Below are 21,689 nucleotides of genomic sequence, written 5' to 3'. Positions count from 1 at the left end.
ATCTGTTATAATCTGTTTACTGAATAATAAATATGATTGTTTATTAAAGGCTGTTTATTAACAGCCTTCATTCAAAAGCTAATTAGGTTCTTTAGAAATGTTTAAATGGTCACATCTTGCTTGTTACCTTTATTAAGAAGACAAAGTACTAAAAAAAACTAGTTCCAGTATAGAAATTGTTCTAAGACTAATTTAGCCAAATTGTTAAAACACATATTGCCATCATATATTCAGATAACTTTAAAAAATGTCTCCTCGTTAGAATTATCTGCCAGGACAGTAACTATGTCTCTCACCATGTTCTTCAAAGAATTCTCTATAAAGACTTTCAGTTTTGTGTTGCAGCGAGACAGACACAGGAAGGCAGGGCTCTGCCTTCCATGCCCAATTTCGCCCTGCTGAGGGCCCTGTAAAGGGCCTAAAACCATGGTGGCGAACCTATGGCACGGGTGCCACAATTGCCACGCAGAGCCCTCTCTGTGGGCACATGCACCATCGTCCCAGTCCTAGGCCTTCAGCTGGGTTTTATAAAACCTTTTCGCTTTAGGCCTCCGCTGCTGTGTACAAAAAAAAAGTTTCAATCAATCAATTTCAACTTCTCGTGGGGAAAAAAAGATCTAACAAAGTTGGAATTGATTGAACTTTTTAGTCCCACCCAGTTTGCTGTTACCACCGCAGCCATACCCACCCAATGGGCCATGCCCACCCAATGGACCATGCCCACCCAATGGGCCACACCCACCCAATGGGCCATGCCCACCCAGCACCTGACTGTACATAAGTGGGTTTTGGGTTGCAGTTTGAGCACTTGGTCTCTAAAAGCTTCGCCATCACTGGCCTAAAGTCACCCCAAAGAGGCGATGAGGGGTGCCTCATCTTTCTCCCAAAAGATGGCGGTCTTTCTGTTCAATCCGAGGAAAGTCCTCCAAACTGGCAGGGGAAAGACCGGCTACATTCCTATGGTTGACCATTAGCTGCTAACAGCCGAAGAAGAAAAAGCACCAATTAGCACATCATAAACAGCATGTTTGGAACTGGATGAGAATATTGATCCTATTTTACAACTGAATTCCCTGGGGAAGGCTCCCAAGAAGCTAAAAATCTCTGGATGTGAACGGAAGCGGTGTTTTAATTTTTTTACGGGGGACAGAAATACATAATACTGAAGTGAGAGTAACATAAAGCTACAGTTTTGATAAATTTGAGAACTAAGATAATTCTTAAGATTTTCTCTTTGGAAAAAAATCATTGACGTGAAATATAAGAAATCAACCCTTTGTTTTAAGAGGAAATGGATTTTGAATGACATCTAGTGGTGGATTTGAGTACAGCACTATAACTAGCTCCCTGGCTGCTTGGTGACTTTTAGCTTAAGGGAGAACAGCTAGCAATATAGGAAAATATTTTGGCATACCTATCATCCTGAACTTCTTGGACTATAAACACCTACTGAGCTTGGACTTTTAATGTCAAGAGCTAGTGGGAGAGAAAGAAAAAAATGACTTTTGAATAACTGGCTGTGAGAGACTTTTGAGCTGTTTTCAGGGAAGTTGAATATTTTGAACAGTTTGAACATTGTGGATTACAACCTTGCCTGACTGACAATTTTTAAGATATCTGAGACAAAGGATCACAATAAAATATTGCCATTAGGACTGGATTATGAAGGCTACATATAAAGACCAGAAAACTAGAGGAAACTTTGTTCCACTCTGACTGAGATGGGTGATACTAGAGGATTTCTAGGAATGATGCCTCAAGAAAAAAAACCACCTTTCAGAAGGGAATATACTCTATGCTACAGCTAATTCACCAAACAATTGTACACAGAGGACATAAAAAGAAACCATAATGAGACTAAAAATAACTTAGATGATATAAATGAGCAAATCTACAAACTGAAGCTACAACTGGAAAGTTCTCAGACAATGACTACAAATATGAACAAATAAACCAGAAATCAAAGGATGAAGCAGAGGGAAATGGACCTAGAGACGGAGGAGATAAATACTGCAAGACTTACCTAATACAATGAAAATAAAAAATACCCTTTACTCCTTAGGTCTCCAAAATTCACCTGATGACAAGGAAAAAGATTTTTAAAAATGGAATATAGTGCTGCCAGGGGAAATGTCACAACTTGGGAGACTAAAAAGAGAAATTGAGAGAAGGAAGGTGGGAGTTGCTTAGGGAATGTGGATGGGCGAATTCCCCCCAAAAAATACCCTGTCTAATATTTTTTCCTCATGCCAAGCAGCTTTCACAAACATAGAAAGAAAATTCCTGGGCGATTTAATTACCCTGGCTTGGAAAGCTACTTGGCAAAGAAAGAAAGAAAGCGAGAGTTAGATTTTAAAAACAGAGGATTTGACCTATTAGAGGTGGTATTATCTGTTTAAATATCTGTTTAAATATGATTAAAAGAATAGATTATCCTTAGATATAACTAGATTTTTATAACAAAACATATGATTTAGAATTAAAATAGCATTTTTTTTCTTTATTTATATGGGAAATATGAAAATAAGAGGAGGATTGGTATGAATAAAATCTTTAGCTATATAAATGTAATTAATATTGAGAAAATCATAACTGACAAGGATACTTCAAATATTGACGGGAAATCAAACTTTAACAAGATCACGAAAAACAGGAGGTTGATTTATGAATTGACATTATTCTTATTTGTATAATATTAGTAAAATATGATGAAGATGTTTATATCTAACTATACATCAATAGTACTAAGAATTATAACTGTGTAATGAGAGGAAAATGGAAAAAATATGGGAAAGAAAGGAGGATCGGGGAAAAAATACTGGATTGTGCAGTATTAAACAGATTTAGGCTGAAGAGGTTAATGTTTAATATGTGAACCCAGACAACATGTTGTTTACTAAGTGCTAAAGATTGTAATTTTCAAAAATCAATAAAACATTTTTTAAAAAGAATTCTTTATAAAAACATAATGCATAAACACACACACACACACAAATTAAACTGAGAACAGAACAGTACACACTGAGTTTAGTAGTTCCTCCAGATTTAATGGATGGATACAGACATCCAAACCACATAGTAATCAAACAGAAGCTGCCATATCGGCTCCCTAACTTATATTTTGCATGAAGCCTAACTTCATAAAACTGACATGAGGTAAGACAGTACAGATGATTGAGCTTTACAGCTCAGCGGGGACTTCATCCATGCCTGCTGGTCAAAGTCTGACACTGCTTGTCCATGCTAGAGAGAGCATTGTGCAGCACTAGAAATGACAGATGTAGTTACGGAATGACCCACTGAATCATGGAGGCATTCATCTTTGGAAGCATTAGCAATGGGTTATTCACAAGACAATGTCTTTGAGAGTGCTGTTTTTCAGGAATAAAAAAACCCCATGCATCAGGTAGATCTTGTATTTTTTTTTTCTTCATAAACTACCTTAAGGTATCTGGAGCATTTACTACTTTTTTTTGAGAATTTCACAAAGAAGGGTGGTGATAGATAGAAATTTTGTAACTCAGTATTGGTCCAATAGTAAATAGTCTTGTTATAGTCTTTTGTTCTGCCAGGCATGTTAGGAAAAAATATATATTATTAGACTATTTTTGTAAGGCAGCTCTGGTTATACATGAGCATATACACTGCAAGATGGAAATATTACAGCTATCAAAAATTGATACAGATAGACACATTGACAAACATATTTCTAGAGCTGGATTTTTCAGATTGTCTTAAAATTAAGTAAGTTGCTAAAGATTCCCTAGCGAACTTGTTAAAACAAGCTGGGCCTGTATTATTGCATATCTGTGTATGAGGTTCTTTTGGTTATTATTTTTTAAATCATACTACTACTACATTACTTCAGTTTCTTTGCATAATGTATTTTTTATTTGATACTTGGAGAAGACAATTTTTTCTCATCGTGAGTTTGATCTCATAGTACTGTTAAGCCTGTCATGATCCAACCTGTTCCAGGAAAGCATGATTTAAGGGACATTTATTATGGTCACAATTTTTTTGCTATACCCAGATACGCTCCGGTTCACCTTGGTGGTTGGATGTGATTCAGTCAGCAATACAGTATGCGATAGATGAGGAGCTTGTACAGCGAGTACAAAATGATCTAACCAGCAATTACAAACAGCAAATGAATAAGCTCTCTATGGCAGATAAGTAAGTCAGAAATTGAAAAAAATGCTGCTAAATTTCAACTTCTTTATTACAGTTATGTTGTTTATGGGAGAAGTCATAAACATTTGCAATAAACTTGCAATATTAAGTGGATCTGTATGGTTTTACATTCATACCGGGCAATCTTGACTAAATGAGGGAGAGATGTAAGAAATTCTCATGCTGGTTGTTAATGTGTAGAGAGCTCTCTTCTTCATGGTATCACGATGTCTATTCTAATAAGACTTACAGGGGGTCTGTTCAGCATAGTTTGTTAACTTATGTTATCTATCCATAGCCAATCAGAGGAGTAAATACAGTTAAAATAATTTAAATTAAAAGGAAATAACTTTCTGTCCTGGCACATTAAAACAAAGACGGCAACTATTATGGAGTGGACATAGCTTTTTTTCATAGCACATCTCTTGAAAATTGATCTCCATGCTCCACTATCTTCCCAGCTTTACTTTTTTGGGGGATATGTATATGTAGATAGAGAGAGAGAGAGAGAGAGAGAGAGAGAGAGAGAGAGAGAGAGAGAGAGATACTGTAGATAGATAGATAGATAGCACTTGACTGAAACAGTTTACCATTTTTATGTTCTAAAGATATAATATGGAATCTACACATATCTAAGTGCTTCCCTAAAAACAACATTATTCTGAAGGTTGCCATGTTGTTTAAAAATCTATGTGGTTAATTATGAACATCACATTGGAAATACCAGATTGCGATTAAAGCCCATCCATTTCAGATACGTGACTGAATAGATCTGTTCCAGAATAACATTCTAACTCCTTGAATACCCATTTATCTCCTCCTAGATTTCGTGACTGCAGAGGACTGCAGTATCTTCTGACAACACAAATGGAAGAAGTGAAGAAACTGCAGAAGCAAGTGAGAGAGGCTGTGAAAAATCTGGAAGGACCTCCTTCCAAAGCAGTTATTGAGGCTGCCACTATCTGCCATCTGCGGCCAGTAAGATTGCCGCTAAACAAGTAAGTGTAAAAAAAATATTGGCCATTGACCAAACTATAGAGGTTTCCTTCTGCTTTTCTTCTGTTTGTTGTGGTGAAACTGTCATGAGATTATGTAATAGGTGTTATTGTTTTATGACTTTAAAAAATCTTGTTACTATACTGTGTTATGATTTATTCAGTTAATTGATTAATTAACATAAGGTATGCAGCTGACAGATATACACTTTTGTTTGATTTATTTACATAGAAAAGCAAATTATTTATTGTTCAAATTCTCATTAAAACTTAATGGGAATTGATTTTGTATATTTCTATTGATAAAGCTTCCTTAGTTAGCAAGCACCTTTGTTTACTGATCTTCTTTTTGTAAAATTTGTATTCCAGTTGTGTTTTCTGTAAAGCTGACGAGTTGTTCACAGAATATGAATCAAAACTATTTTCCCACACGTAAGTGCTTATTGCTTTCTTTTTTTCATTGCATTAATGACAAAATCAAACATCCACAAGTAGTTACTGATAAAAATTCACGGAAGGCCTGTGTACTTTCTGAACTTTAGTGCTGCAAAAAAAGATGTGTTCTTTTTTTTTATGAACTCCTGTGCCCCTTATCCAGTGTATACAGCTTAAATGAATTGCTTTCTGTCACTGTGCTCTTTCAAGAAGAAATTATATATGGGTATGGTGGATGTGTTTTTTTTTTAGATAATGAGATCCCATCATGTGTTCTCATGCCCTTGTGGTACCTCTTTCGAGTTACGGGCTTTGTTTTGCCCAGTATCCTTGCTTTGATTAAGATGTACTGTATAGAATCTTCAGATATGATGACAGCTGTAATATTTTTGCATTAAAGTGTAAAAGGCCAGATGGCGATCTTTGAAGAAATGATAGAAGATGAAGAAGGCCTGGTTGATGACCGTTTGCCTACCACCAGCAGAGGTCTCTGGGCAGCAAGTGAAACTGAGCGCTCCTTGAAAGCGATATTGTCTTTTGCCAAAGCTCATAGGTTAGATTCCAAGGCAACTGAAGAAGGCAATATCTTCTTGGAACTTTTTGAAGCATGGAAAAAAGAATATAAGGTATGACAAGAAGAAGAAATCTCAGAAGAAATCTTAATATAAACAATAGTTGCTTGGTACCAGGCATGTGGGCAATTCGAGCATAACTTGAAACTATATGCCACTAAGTAAGCTGCAAGATGTAGATTCGGATTAACTTTATTATGTAGACCATTGCAAAAAACTAAAAACACATGTAATATATAAAAAAGTAATGAAATAACAGATCATTACACACACACACTCACACACACACACACACACACACACACACATATTAATTGTTAATTCACTAGGTCGTGCCAATTTTTGTAATTAATAGAAAAAACACTTTGCCACATTTAGAGGTAGCTGGGTTCTTGTCTGAGAGTAGGTATGCTAAATAGAGTAAGTTCTAGGATAATTGATTAATAATAATAATAATAATTTTATTTATATACCACCCTTCTCCCGAAGGACTCAGGGCGGTGAACAGGGCAAGAATAAAAAATACAAAGTTACAAAAGTTAAAAAAGAATTAAATATATGCCCACTAAAAACAGTAAATACAAATATTAAAATAACAATAAAAAACCCCACCAATCCCCTATCAGGCCAGGCCGGCTTGTTCAAATAAGAATGTCTTTAGATCGCGACGGAAGGAGCGAAGATCGGGCGCCATCCGGAGCTCAACCGGTAACTGATTCCCTGGGGGCCACCAATCGACATTCTCTGATCGGTGGCACCCTGAGGAGGCCCTCTCTGTGGGAACGTACAGGGCGAAGGGAAGTTGATGCCGGCAGCAGGTGTTCCCTAAGGTACTCCGGACCCCTGCCATGTAGGGCCTTAAACACCATTACTAGTACCTTGAATCTCACCCGGAAGATGACTGGCAACCAATGCAGCTCACGGAGCAGAGGTGTGACATGGGAGTATCGGGAGACTCCCAACACAACTCTCGCGGCTGCATTCTGTACCAGAATGCATATAGGGATAGGTGTCTATATATACATGACTTTTGTATTATTCTTATTGCTCATGCATCACTTGCTTTATCTACTAAGAAATAGTTGTTTGGAATGGGAAGTTGTTGCAAGGAATTTGACTCTGCTGGCATTAATCAGTACTAAACATGGGGGAACAAATTTTTCATTTCTGGTTGTTTGAAAATACTTAGGCTAATTGCCAAATCTGTGTTTACAAATGTATCCAGGACATATGTACAGATTTCCATGATGTACTTTATATTATTTCAGTGTAAGTTATATCTTTAACTCCTGGATATGTGTGCATGTATATATGCACATGTATATATGCACATACTGTACATATACATATATATTACTGGTAGAGATTTTTTGCATAGTTTCCCTGTATTCTGTAGAGATGGAATTGCTTGTCATACAACACATTTGAAAATAACAGAGAGGAAACCTAAGTTACTCCTTCCTATTATGTTTTCTGCCCGTGTAATTTTAGAATATGTACAATTTCTACATAATTTATGTTACATGCTGATATGTTGTGTTGAACACAGTTGAAAGATTTTTTTTCTGATTAAAATAATTAACCTTTCAGTTGCTTCATGAATACTGGATGGTCTTGAGAGACCATGTCTCTGCCATTGATGAACTTGCTATGGCCACCGAACGCCTTAGAATGCGTCATCCAGAGGAGCCAAAACCCAATCACCCTGTTCTTCACATAATTGAGCCAAATGAGGTGACATATCTTTATACTTGAGAAGCTCAAATATTGCTTAATAAGCCATGGTGGATCAGTTTGTAAACCACTGAGTTGGAGGCTAACGTTATTCAGTAATGAGGGCCTTGGCACAAATTGCTACTTTGAAAGATTGCTTCAGCTGGAGTTGAAGTAACATTTTAGTTCAAAACTACATAGTCCTAATGATTAGCAGTCACTGAGGGCTATAATCTGAAACTAAAAATAACTTAATGTTCAACACTGTTATAAGTACACCTCAGAGATACTGCAGGTTCTGTTTCAGACCACCGCAATAAAGAGAGTCATGAATTTTTTTGGTTTCCCATTGCATATAAAAGTTATGTTTATACTATACTGTACTTATTAAGTGTACATTAGCATTATGTCTAAAAAAGGTAGGTACCTTAATTAAAAATGCTTTATTGCTAAAAAAAATATGCTAATCATCATCTCAGCCTTCAATGAGTCATAACCATTGCACTGCTGAAGAGTCTTATGAAAACACATCTGCGAAGTACAATAAAATGAAATATGCCTTTATTTTTATTTATTTTTTTATCCCATTTATATCCGACCCTTCTCCGAAGACTCAGGGCAGCTTACAATTTAAAGCACAAACCAATGTGCTTAGCAATAGCCTTCATTCTATGTATATGCCTGCTTATTAGGGCTTTCCCCCCCCCAAGCGGCATTATTACAAAGTCAGCTTATTGCCCCCAACAATCTGGGTCCTCATTTTACCTACCTCGGAAGGATGGAAGGCTGAGTCAACCTTGAGCCTGGTGGGACACGAACCTGCACTAATTGCAGGCAGCTGGTGTTACTTAAGGAGGCATTAGCCCACTGTTCCACCACTAACCTTTTTTAGCAACTCTTTTATTATTATGTTGAAAGTCATATTTCTCAGATTTGTTTGTTTATAGCGGATAGGTTGCTCATTAGCCTTAACTCCAACTTGTTTGGAGTTGTTTACAATAAAAACACCATAAAACATTTCAAAATTAAATCCATTTTAAATTAAAAGGAGGAGCAATAGTAAGCTACCGGTAATCAAACCATGTCATATAATATATGTCATACTCTCCTCTCCATCTGAACTTCCTGATTGATGGTGGTTGAAAGACAGAATAATTTTAAACAAAATAGATCTCTCTTATTTAGCAGTAATGCTAGAGAAGTTGGGATATTCGACAAAGTTTTTCCACAATGTAATAAAGAGTTTTTTGAAAATAAACTTGGTTTCTAGGTGGAACAAAACAGAGTGAAACTTTTGAATGACAAAGCAGTTGCCAAATCACAGCTGCAGAAGAAACTAGGCCAGCTACTCTACCTCACTAATTTGGAAAAGGTAAGATGGAACTTTACTGGGCTTACGTTATACTAATCCTTTGGAACATCCTTCCCCTGTCAGCGTGTTCAGATACATTGGCTTTTATATTTAGTTGGTGTGATCCTATACAATTTCTGGCCATAAACCAACCAAAGACCAATAGAATGGGAATGCATGAGGGCAGGATAAATTGTTTTCAAAATAGGATTTTCTCTTAAGGCCTATTTCATGGATTTTGAAAGACCAAAATATAGTATCTGCTAACAGTTTTTAAACAGCACAAAAGCATTGCTTACCACTGTGAAATCACTAGGATCATGCCAGAGAATTCCAGCGTGCCTGGAATTAGCAATAATAACTGCTACTAGGGTTTGTTTCAGGTTTGCATTGCCTTTCCAGAGTTGCTATCTAGTTTAAGACTTGATAGTTATCTGTCTTCAATATATTTTTTTGCTAACTAGGAAAACAAATCTAAAATAATCCATACCTATTTTAACCACCTTAAATATATATATATATATATATATATATATATATATATATATATATATATATATATATATATATATATATATATATATATATATATATATACATATATATATATACATATACATACATATATACATACATACATACATATATATATATATATATATATATATATATATATATATATATATATATATATATATTTGTTTTCTGAGGTTTTCGCGGGTGCCTGTATGTGGATCCTTGTTTTTCGGGTTTTTCCCCGCGTAGAACTAAAGGTGTAGGCGCAACGTTTCGACGGAATCCCATCCGTCATCATCAGGCTTTAGCTTCCTTCTTCTGGAGAAGGAAGAAGAAGGAAGCTAAAGCCTGATGATGACGGATGGGATTCCGTCGAAACGTTGCGCCTACACCTTTAGTTCTACGCGGGGAAAAACCCGAAAAACCAAGGAACCATATATATATATATATATGAATGATTTGGGTGCAATCCCAAACCATTTGAAGCACCACTTGAATGCCATTGGCATTGACAAATCCACCATCAGTTAGTTGCAAAAGCAGGTTAATCCTGTGACAATATCTGTAACACCATCAAATATCCACATCTGCCTATCCCAGATCCTTGGGAAGGACTTGATAGATGAACAAAAATGTCCATTCAGTCTGAACATCTGGCTTACTGTGCAACAATCCATAATTATAATTGTATAATACAATTCAATCTTTCATTAGTGTCACAGACCAGAGTAAAATGAAAACATTAAAGTAAAATAGAGCAGAACAAGACATTATAGTGTATTGCAATTAATGGTGGACTGATCGATGGGTGGCCAAAGTCTGCATAACATTTTGGACAGTATATTAGAATTTAGCTATATATAACAATTGAGTTATAAAATCCAGACATTAAGACAAGATGCACATATTTAGGTTTTTATTTATTTATTTTATCAAATATCAAGGCCATTTGACCCCTTGATGAGTCTAGGCAGCTTATAAATAAAAACAATACATATAAGAACGAGCATAATCAACAATAAGAACAGAACATCAACTAAAAACTAGCTGTAGCAGAATCTTAATCACAGTCTCCAATTGTCCCTTATATACTGAATAGAATGGAATGGAATGGAATGGAATGGAATGGAATGGAATGGAATGGAATGGAATGGAATGGAATGGAATAGAATAGAATAGAATAGAATAGAATAGAATAGAATAGAATAGAATAGAACAGAATAGAAGAATAGAATAGAATAGAATAGAATAGAATAGAATAGAATAGAATAGAATAGAATAGAAATTGGTTACTGCATTGTTCAAACTGTAATCGGCTTTCAGGTTGTACTCCTTTGAAATGTTTTCTGTCACTTTGCATTACATTTTAAAATTCTATTTATATCTCTTGGGATCCATCTGCATTCTTTCATGTTTCTGAGTATTGTATCATTTTGATTATTGTGAAAAAGAATATATTTTATTAATAAAAATGAATAGTATTAACATCAAACTACCTAGATAATTATTTTAAGCAGTACATAATTGATTTTTTACTTTTGTGGTAAAAATGCTTTTCTTTAATGTTTACATAGTCTCAAGATAAAACGACTGGAGGAGTTAATCCAGAGCCCTGCCCAATTTGTGCAAGGCAGTTGGGAAAACAGGTAAATTCTCCACTGTGGCTTTTTAGTACATAATTTAATTGATTATTGGCATATGTAAAATAATTTTCTTTATCCAACTACACTTACAAATTTGTTGTCTTTCGAAACAATCCTATATGGTTATAATGCTGTATTTATTTATTTTTTAAAGTATTCTGTTGGACCACATAGCTGCCAAACGAAGAATGTGTATGCAAAATGTTGCTTTTTGACAATCTCAAGTAATATAATTTTCATATAGAAATATGAAATATGCTTCTATATCTGTCTCTTAAAATTCTGAAAATAACGATTGAAGTATATGGTACTACCTGATGAAATACCAGGCTGCTGAGCAGATATTCTAGGCATTCCTAGAATTTCAGTGTAGTGTAAAAGTTTTTGTCCTTTTTTAAAATATTAAAAGTTGATGTCAGTGTAAGTGCAAATCTACATAATTAGCTGTTTTTGTTTCATTAATATTTGCACATTCTACAAGCAAAAGAAACCTTGGCTATAGATTTTCAAACTTTTCTGAATATTGCAGCTAAATTCTGATTTCCAACAGGGTAGAAGAAGAAGAATCCTACAGCAAATGTATTTATATAAATTTAATTTAATGTTTCATAAAATGAAATTATATTTTGCCCTGGAAATTAATTTTTGGGCTTTCATGTCATTCTGAAACTGGGTATCACCCTACCCTCCAAACGAAAACCTTCACTTGGAAGTTTGATTTTTTTTTCTTTTGTTTTGATGTTTATGTATATGGTACAAATTTCCGTTATTCACTCCAGCATACTTTTATATGCCCGTAGTAAACAATGTTTTTGCTTTTTTTTTAGTTATTAAACTTCTATGCCACACATCTTACTATCCGAAGCAACTCTGGGCAGCTTAAGTAAAATATATGTGTAATATTTTACTATAGAAATACATATTAAAAACAGAGATATAAAACAATTATCAATATAAAAACAGATTAAAATTGCAAAAGATTAAATACAGACTAAATATCATGAATATCATTAAATAACTTTAGGCAGTTAAAGAAATCCAGGTCTTGTATTTCAATTATTTGCAAGATTTCACTATTTTTAATGTGGTGTTTAAATCTGAGTGAGAAATCTATTATTAGGCACCTGAGCACAAATTCAGGCTGACTGGTTAATTTAAAAATCTCATACATATGCATTGTTTCACTTTTTAAAAAACAACTGGGTAGTCCTTTTCTAGTTTTCTTGTTGGTTTAGGAATAACAAATAAATATTTTGTCTTATTTTTTTCCATCTAGTGGGCAGTGTTGACATGTGGACATTGTTTCTGCAATGAATGCATAGCTATTATTATAGAACAATACAGTGTTGGCACCCGCAGAAGTTCAATCAAGTGTGCCATCTGCAGGCAAACAACTTCACATAAAGAAATCTCCTATGTCTTCACAGCAGAGACCGCAAACCAGGAGGATGATATACCTGTGAAGGTAGACTCTATGCACATTATTGATGATTTCATTAGAAAAAAATTACATTTTATTTATTTGGAAGTCGGTTTTGTGGAATTAGTAGTTTCCACAACATTTTTATCGAAATATATGTTATCCAGAGAGAGTTCTCTGCTCTTCCAAATGGCAATTATATTTCATAGGATAAAATTTAATTTTTTAAGTTATTCTAGTGCTTAACTCTGGCATCCGAAGTAACTGGACATATCAGTTGGCTGGATCATGTTCATAGGAACAGTTTTATAATAACTTGATAGCCACACAAAACATCTCAGGTCATATGCCTGTGTTTTTCCTGGTGCACATGAATTGATATGCTATAAACAATGTTATAAAACACATAATACAGGGAGTGCAGAATTATTAGGCAAATGAGTATTTTGACCACATCATCCTCTTTATGCATGTTGTCTTACTCCAAGCTGTATAGGCTCGAAAGCCTACTACCAATTAAGCATATTAGGTGATGTGCATCTCTGTAATGAGAAGGGGTGTGGTCTAATGACATCAACACCCTGTATCAGGTGTGCATAATTATTAGGCAACTTCCTTTCCTTTGGCAAAATGGGTCAAAAGAAGGACTTGACAGGCTCAGAAAAGTCAAAAATAGTGAGATATCTTGCAGAGGGATGCAGCACTCTTAAAATTGCAAAGCTTCTGAAGCGTGAATCATCGAACAATCAAGCGTTTCATTCAAAATAGTCAACAGGGTTGCAAGAAGCGTGTGGAGAAACCAAGGCGCAAAATAACTGCCCATGAACTGAGAAAAGTCAAGCGTGCAGCTGCCAAGATGCCACTTGCCACCAGTTTGGCCATATTTCAGAGCTGCAACATCACTGGAGTGCCCAAAAGCACAAGGTGTGCAATACTCAGAGACATGGCCAAGGTAAGAAAGGCTGAAAGACGACCACCACTGAACAAGACACACAAGCTGAAACGTCAAGACTGGGCCAAGAAATATCTCAAGACTGATTTTTCTAAGGTTTTATGGACTGATGAAATGAGAGTGAGTCTTGATGGGCCAGATGGATGGGCCCGTGGCTGGATTGGTAAAGGGCAGAGAGCTCCAGTCCGACTCAGACGCCAGCAAGGTGGAGGTGGAGTACTGGTTTGGGCTGGTATCATCAAAGATGAGCTTGTGGGGCCTTTTCGGGTTGAGGATGGAGTCAAGCTCAACTCCCAGTCCTACTGCCAGTTTCTGGAAGACACCTTCTTCAAGCAGTGGTACAGGAAGAAGTCTGCATCCTTCAAGAAAAACATGATTTTCATGCAGGACAATGCTCCATCACACGCGTCCAAGTACTCCACAGCGTGGCTGGCAAGAAAGGGTATAAAAGAAGGAAATCTAATGACATGGCCTCCTTGTTCACCTGATCTGAACCCCATTGAGAACCTGTGGTCCATCATCAAATGTGAGATTTACAAGGAGGGAAAACAGTACACCTCTCTGAACAGTGTCTGGGAGGCTGTGGTTGCTGCTGCACGCAATGTTGATGGTGAACAGATCAAAACACTGACAGAATCCATGGATGGCAGGCTTTTGAGTGTCCTTGCAAAGAAAGGTGGCTATATTGGTCACTGATTTGTTTTTGTTATGTTTTTGAATGTCAGAAATGTATATTTGTGAATGTTGAGATGTTATATTGGTTTCACTGGTAAAAATAAATAATTGAAATGGGTATATATTTGTTTTTTGTTAAGTTGCCTAATAATTATGCACAGTAATAGTCACCTGCACACACAGATATCCCCCTAAAATAGCTATAACTAAAAACAAACTAAAAACTACTTCCAAAAATATTCAGCTTTGATATTAATGAGTTTTTTGGGTTCATTGAGAACATGGTTGTTGTTCAATAATAAAATTAATCCTCAAAAATACAACTTGCCTAATAATTCTGCACTCCCTGTATATAATGTTACTTTGTAATTTTAGTATGATCTGTACTGAATAAATGAAAACTAATTTTAATTTTCTTTTTCTTGAAAGGGAAGCCACTCAACTAAAGTGGAAGCTGTGGTCCGAACTTTAAAGAAAATTCAGTTCAAAGATCCAGGGGCAAAATCTCTAGTTTTCTCAACGGTATTTCTAACATTTTAAACTTATAAAAAAACAGTTTGTGAATGTGTTATTCAACTGGGTTCTTGAGTATTAATAAACTGATTGAAGCCAAATGTGGTCAGCATTGACAATTGTACATTTGGCCGTACTACTACTTATTGTTGAAGTAATAAACAAGAAAGCTCCCATAACTAGTACAACTATCCATCTTATTTGTAGTATGTAAACAACTTTCTGTTATATTTTGCAGTGGCAAGATGTGCTTGATATCATTGCAAAAGCTTTGTATGATAATAACATGGACTTTGCTCAAATCAATGGAATCCACAAATTTCAGGTATTGATTTCATTGTTATTATATATTTTCTTTTTTCTTTCCTCTTAATACTGACATAGTAAGTATAACCGACATTTGTACCAAAATAATTCATATTTGAACTGGTGAAATTAATTTCTAAAGTTACCCTAATACTATAAATTAAAAAACAAAAAAGTAAGATAAATAAGACATTGGGTTGTAAAATAAGGATCAAGTACAATTTTAGCATCATCTACCAGTTAATTCCAGTTTGATATAAAAGAGCCATATATCCAAGGAATTAATGCCCCCATAATCTAGGTTGGTTGGGAACAAGTAGGTCAGATTTTATCCTATCTAGCTTCCCATTCTTCCCTGCCATTTTTCTAACTGCTCAGAACAGTGATCTATTTCCTCTCTAATTCTTCCAAATCTTGATTGCAAGATTGATGTTCTGGGTACCTTTGGAATTATCTGGACCAAAAAAAAAATGTTTTTTGTTGTGTTTTGAGACTTGTGCCATGGAGAGATAGGGATTTTTTTTGCACATTCAACTTGCCTAATAATTGTGCATACAGTGTAGTTAATTGTTGGCAAACTCTAGGGACCAGTTTTGACTGTACCGTGGAATAAAGTACAAGCCTGTTTTTTTTAAGATGAAGTTAATTTTGGGTAGCCTTAGGCAAACTGAAACCTATCTCAAATCCATTTGAATGGAAACTTATTGCAGTTAATGCAGCAGATGAATTGCTTAAACCGAGGAGGGTAATTTATCCACAGTATAATGGGAAAGGTTTTAGTCAGGGATGATAAGGAGCCCATGTTATGTTTGCACATCATATTGGTTGTTTTTATGTGTAAGGTAGGATGTACTGTCACTAACCTTTAGTTACATTTATTTAATACACTGAAAAGTGGTGAATTTATATTTGTTCTCTCCTCCCACCCAACCTTATCCTTCACTGAAATGATACAACAATATTTTTATCTTCCAGGAAAACCTCTCTGCATTTAAATATGATCCCAAGATCAACATTCTGCTTTTGCCTCTCCATACTGGTTCTAATGGTCTAAACATAATCGAAGCAACCCAGGTACTGCTGGTTGAGCCCATACTGAATCCAGCACATGAATTACAGGCCATTGGCAGAGTGCATCGTATTGGGCAAACTAAGTATGTTCCAAAATCTGGTTTATGTAATCTAATCCCAGCTTCATAAAGGTTCTAGAGGCTCTCGTTCCTTTTTTGCCAACCAGTGACTTTTACACACCAGTCAGTTACATCCACTTATTTTAGTTTCTTTCTTTTAATCTTTCTTTCTTTTAATCCCATTTATATCCCGCCCTTCTCCGAAGACTCAGGGCGGCTTACAGTCTAAGAAGCACAAATCAATGTGCTTAGCAATAGCTTGCATTCTATGTATATGCCTGCTTATTAGGGCTTTCGGGGCCCCCCAAGCAGCATTTTTACCTCAGTGAATTTATGTACCCACACCATAATCCCAACAAGGATCAATTACCTACACAATTGGGGGAAAACTTTTCAGACATGACATTTTAACACCACCTGTGGGGGGAAAAAAGAAACAGGAAATAGTTTAGGATTTAACATAGTGACTCCAGTAAGTTAAAGTAACTTAACATTGTATCAGAAAATGTAACAAAGCACTAAATTGGTCTGACTTCAGAGTGGATACTTCTCAACCTTAATACTGTTCTGTTTAAACTATTTTTAAATAGTGACAGCTATTTTTTTACCTCTTAAATTATTACGCTTATTCCCTGCCTTTTTGCACATGCATGTATTAAGTGTAACTAATAAAAATATAAAAAAATATAAAATATGATGGTAAAATTGACACCATGAAAATGAGTTAACAAAACATTGTCATTTTCTAAAAATCAGGAGAATAGAGGCAAATACATCTTCCCAGGGAAAACATTCTATAACTCAGGAATTTTAGACCAAAGCTGTCCCCTACATTTTAAAAAATATTTTAATTAAGTATTTTAATTAGAATAGTTCCCTTACACTTTCAATATATTTTTGTAACAAAACAATATTTAATCTTAAAGAAAAAGTATAAGCTAAACATGCAAACCAAGACGGAAAATAAAACATTTTATATCTTTCTATTTTACGCGGTGGCTCAGTGGGTTAGGACGCTGAGCTTGTCGATCGGAAGGTTGGCAGTTTGGCGGGTCGAATCCCTAGTGCCGCATAACAGAGTGAGCGCCTGTTACTCGTCCCAGCTTCTGCCAACCTAGCAGTTCGAAAGCACGTAAAAATGCAAGTAGAAGAATAGGGACCACTACGGTGGGAAGGTAACAGCGTTCCGTGCGCCTTTGGCATCTAGTCATGCCGGCCACATGACCACGGAGACGTCCTCGGACAAGCGCTGGCTCTTCGGCTTTGAAACAGAGATGAGCACCGGCCCCTAGAGTCGGAAACGACTAGCACGCATGTGCGGGGGAACCTTTACCTTTACCTAATGATATACAGTAACCTTTGTTAATGTTTTGTTTTCAAAATGCAGACCTACCATTGTTCATAGATTCTTGATTAAAGCAACAATAGAAGAGCGTATGCAAACAATGATGAAAACTGTAGAAAGGAGGTAGGTAAAAGTTGATAATCAAATGGACATACAAATGTGTAAGTGAGCCACCCAATATGTAAAATCATGTAACACTCAACTCTGTGCACATATATATAGGAATAGGTACCATGGAATTAAAACAGGAGTGGACGTGTAGAATTATATCAGGAATTAGAATTAAAATGTAAAAAGGGAGAGGCATTAAGAACTCTCAATTGCAGGCATTTTCAAATTGTAGTGAATATTGTTTCAAAAAGAATCTGAAACATAATAAAAACTTTCTTCAGTGAAAATGTCTCAGACTAATATAGCAAATAAGAACAACTGGAGTTTGCTATATCCAATGATTGGGAAAGTTCCTAGGAATTACCTTTGTTTGTATTTTGAACACTTCATCAAGCTACTACAACTGAATCAGTTCATGAAAGTGATCTTGGAAGCTAACTTTCTAGACCAGGGGTGTCAAACTGCCAGCCCGTGGGCCAGATGTGTCATCAGGAAACTGCCGCCCACTCCATTGCCGGCAATGGAGAAAAAGCTCCAATACGTTGCGCGACATCACATGACGTTGAGAGTTTGACATGTCTGTTCTACACCAAAAGAATTTATCTGTTAAATCAATTATCTCATTTTTATTAGCCAAATTCCCAAGAATCATACAAGACTGTGTGCATAGGAAGTCTATTTGTTTTGGTGATAAATTATTAGGCTATCTTTTTGACTTCACAAATATAATTATTTTCTGCTTTTATACTAAGGAATTATGTTTGGTTATTGTATGGCTTATTAAAATGATAGAATCAAATCTCAACTTTTTATTCTCTGGTTGACTAAGAGATCAATCAACATTTTTATTATATAACGTTTTGCACAATATATACATTTTTTTATGTATGAAGTGGTAGCTTAGTTTATTACCTAATTTCTAATTATGTGAATCATTTTACTTAGAAATTAGATAAAATAGGATTGGAAAACAGTTTACCTTTTCAAACCTAAATGCCATTATAAAACCATCCTGGAAAATATTCAAAATTATCAGCCATGATTTTGTAGTCCTTAGAAACGAAGTGGTGTTCTTGGTAAACTGCTTTTTCCTCAATGATCATTATAAAATAAACATCTAGTGCAGACCTCTGAGAGTACCTTCTGTTTCTCAGTCATCTTGATTTGTTCCTCTTTCTTGTTTTGTTTCCAAAGTCATTCTAATTCTTCCCTGAAACAGTCGGAGGCCTCTGTGTTAACTGTAGCTGATTTGGCAGATCTTTTCTCAGAAGAAACAGAAGAACTCGAATGAAATAATCTATTTCAGACTCACTGAGGTTGGAAGGGGGCACTGACTTATCCAAGAGACGAGATGATATGGGTTAACTGTCAGAAATTCTGGTAGACGTCACCAACTACATATTCATTTTAGGATGGCAATATGGATAAATAATTTTAAGTTCTGTGATTTTGAATTTCTTCAACATATTATTTTGGTTAATGAAAATGCACTTTATTTAGAAATTAATAAACTATAACTTTGTACTTCCAAAGAACGTAAGAACTGTAATCCATCCTGAATTGTGCATAAAATTGTTAATTCACTGTAGTTTGTTATGTTAGAATATATAACTGAAAGCAGTGGGAGCAAATAGATGGCATCATTGCTTGGATGCACAAATGAATTAGGCCTAGAATTTCTGATCTAAGAGAATTAAATAAGAGGCACATATTGTTTGCTTCATCAGTATGTTCAACTAAACATTGAAGAAATAATTTGTATGGCAAGAAAGATATCTTAAATAAGTATTGTCTCAATTTTATTTTTTGCAGTTAATAATTCAAATAAGTTTCCAAATAAGCAGTTACATTTTTGAGGGAACTTCTAATGGTGCTCCTGTGAGATCATGCAAATAACAGAGTATCATTTATTCTTAACCTGCTAATCTTTAGAAACAATTTTGGTTTTTATAAAACAATATTTATGCTATGATACTTTCTTGTTCTTAAGTTTGCTGTTAATGTGCCCTTTGTAAATGAATGTCTTTTGTATGATCTTTGTCTTAAAATGATAGCTAGACATATCCGTTTAGATATGTTCAGATTTTTAAAGATTCCTAAATTTGTATTGTTTTGTTTAAAATTTGGGTATTTGTATTCTGTTAAAAATGGCAATGCTTCCTCTTGCATTCAAATTGGTAACGATTGTAAGCAAAGAATGACAAACTTGCTAATTACTAGCTCTGTTGTATTGCTCACTCATTTGTACTATTAACATTCATAGTAGAAAAAATAAAAAAAATGTATCCAAAGAGTGAAGAATTTAATAATAATAAAACTAAACTCATTGAGATTTCATATGAATTTCTTAGAAAGTATGTGTAGAATAATTTTACAAAATTGACAGTTCTAGATAGGTAAAGACTAGAATGCAGATTTAAAGTCATATTTGCAGGCTGAAAGTTTCATTGTGGATATTTTATGTTGTCAACATTTGTACCTAAGCTTTGCCCCCTACTTTCTTTGTATTTATTATGTATTATTAGTTTGGAGGCCTCTTTCCAGGCAGAAAAAATATTTTTAAATAAAGGAAATAGCACACACATACGCTGGTATACATGGGATATCAAGTTCAGTCCCTTTTTTTTTTTTTACAAATTTACCTAATCAAGCTCAGTGTGTCAGTGGTTACATCCATTTGTTTAGTGACCATAGAAGTTACCACAGTGCTGAAAAAGATGGATTTACAACTGGTCCTTGAAGTTCTAGTCAACGCCATGCCCCTGCTTGGTCCAAGTGCTTGGTAATTAACCTGCATTTACAACTGCCGCCGCCCCTCCCAGCATACCTTTGCCTGCCTACCCTTCATTGGGCACACCAATTCTGGCTGGCCTCAAGCCCTACAAAGAATGGGCTTCATTGGCCATATGCAAGGCCCTGCTGCCACCTCTCCCTCTGGCCACCTTGCCGTGCAAGAATCCCTCAACCAAGTACCCACCAGGCATCCTGGGCATGCTTGGGGAAATGTCCCTGTCTCACTGGCCAGTAGGAGGATCACCCCAGCTGGCATCGGTGCATGGTGTGGTGCAGAAGACTTGGGGCTATGGACCTTTCCCTTCCCAGCAGGGTGGCAACATTTGCCCACACTTCCTACCGTCTGTCCTGTAGTTGTCACCTCCTGGCCTGTTTGCCTAGAACTCCTGCCTCTTTCCATTTTGCAGCCATATGAGCTCAGTTAATGACCTGCATGATCCTGGTGTTAAACGATTGCAACCAGGCCTGCCATGATTATCATTTATAGGTGGTGCAGTCACATGACATTCTGCTTTACTACTGCATTGCTTAGGAACAGAAATTCTGGTCCCAATTGCCATCATAAGGCCAGGACAACCTATATGATTCTAAGACCCAGACATGACAGTAAAAGGTTGCTGCATCTTTATACCCTTAGGATTCTTCGAATGGGAAGGCTGTTTTTTTTTCTTTCATGCAGAAAATGGACAGTGTGATGTATTAATAGACATACTGACAACAGCAAAAATAATATGCTGGGAAAATAACAGGGCAGATATAACTGATTTGGAACCTTGTATACCATTTGATTCAGACGCCTTTGCAAAATTTGATTTGGCGAATCATTTACTCTTGCACATAGTGAGTAGTTCCTGTCTTTTAAAGTGAGAATAAGTGATTTAGCTATTGGGTTTGACAAGAAGACAAAAAATAGATGGCAAATCTGAGTTATCCCACAATGCCAATAATTGAATTTTCCTATTTTTTGAAAAACATTCTGGGACTTAATGGGAACTGTCCTTGGTTTAGGGCTGGATTAGAGATTCCCTGGGGCTTAGTGGCTTGGC

General features: G+C 35.7%; 1 protein-coding gene across 2 annotated transcripts in view; it reads left to right on the top strand.

The window, feature by feature from the left end:
* SHPRH (SNF2 histone linker PHD RING helicase) overlaps positions 1 to 20,434 on the top strand; it is a 56,863-nt gene extending 36,429 nt beyond the window's left edge. For both annotated transcript variants that reach the window (XM_083367460.1, XM_083367459.1), the window contains exons 18-30: positions 4,034 to 4,176; positions 4,998 to 5,171; positions 5,538 to 5,600; positions 6,004 to 6,229; positions 7,766 to 7,909; positions 9,159 to 9,260; positions 11,330 to 11,401; positions 12,675 to 12,863; positions 14,875 to 14,967; positions 15,197 to 15,283; positions 16,240 to 16,418; positions 17,782 to 17,862; positions 19,045 to 20,434. In XM_083367460.1, the coding sequence (XP_083223586.1) occupies positions 4,034 to 4,176; positions 4,998 to 5,171; positions 5,538 to 5,600; positions 6,004 to 6,229; positions 7,766 to 7,909; positions 9,159 to 9,260; positions 11,330 to 11,401; positions 12,675 to 12,863; positions 14,875 to 14,967; positions 15,197 to 15,283; positions 16,240 to 16,418; positions 17,782 to 17,862; positions 19,045 to 19,141 (1,650 nt within the window). In that variant the 3' untranslated portion in view covers positions 19,142 to 20,434. The remainder of the gene's footprint in view (positions 1 to 4,033; positions 4,177 to 4,997; positions 5,172 to 5,537; positions 5,601 to 6,003; positions 6,230 to 7,765; positions 7,910 to 9,158; positions 9,261 to 11,329; positions 11,402 to 12,674; positions 12,864 to 14,874; positions 14,968 to 15,196; positions 15,284 to 16,239; positions 16,419 to 17,781; positions 17,863 to 19,044) is intronic.
* Positions 20,435 to 21,689: the final 1,255 nt, after the last annotated feature.

The sequence above is a fragment of the Vipera ursinii genome (assembly GCF_947247035.1).
Source record: "Vipera ursinii genome assembly, chromosome: 1".
In the NCBI taxonomy this organism is placed as follows: domain Eukaryota; kingdom Metazoa; phylum Chordata; class Lepidosauria; order Squamata; family Viperidae; genus Vipera; species Vipera ursinii.
Note: the sequence above shows the minus strand (reverse complement) of the source record. Positions and strands in the feature narration are given on the sequence as shown.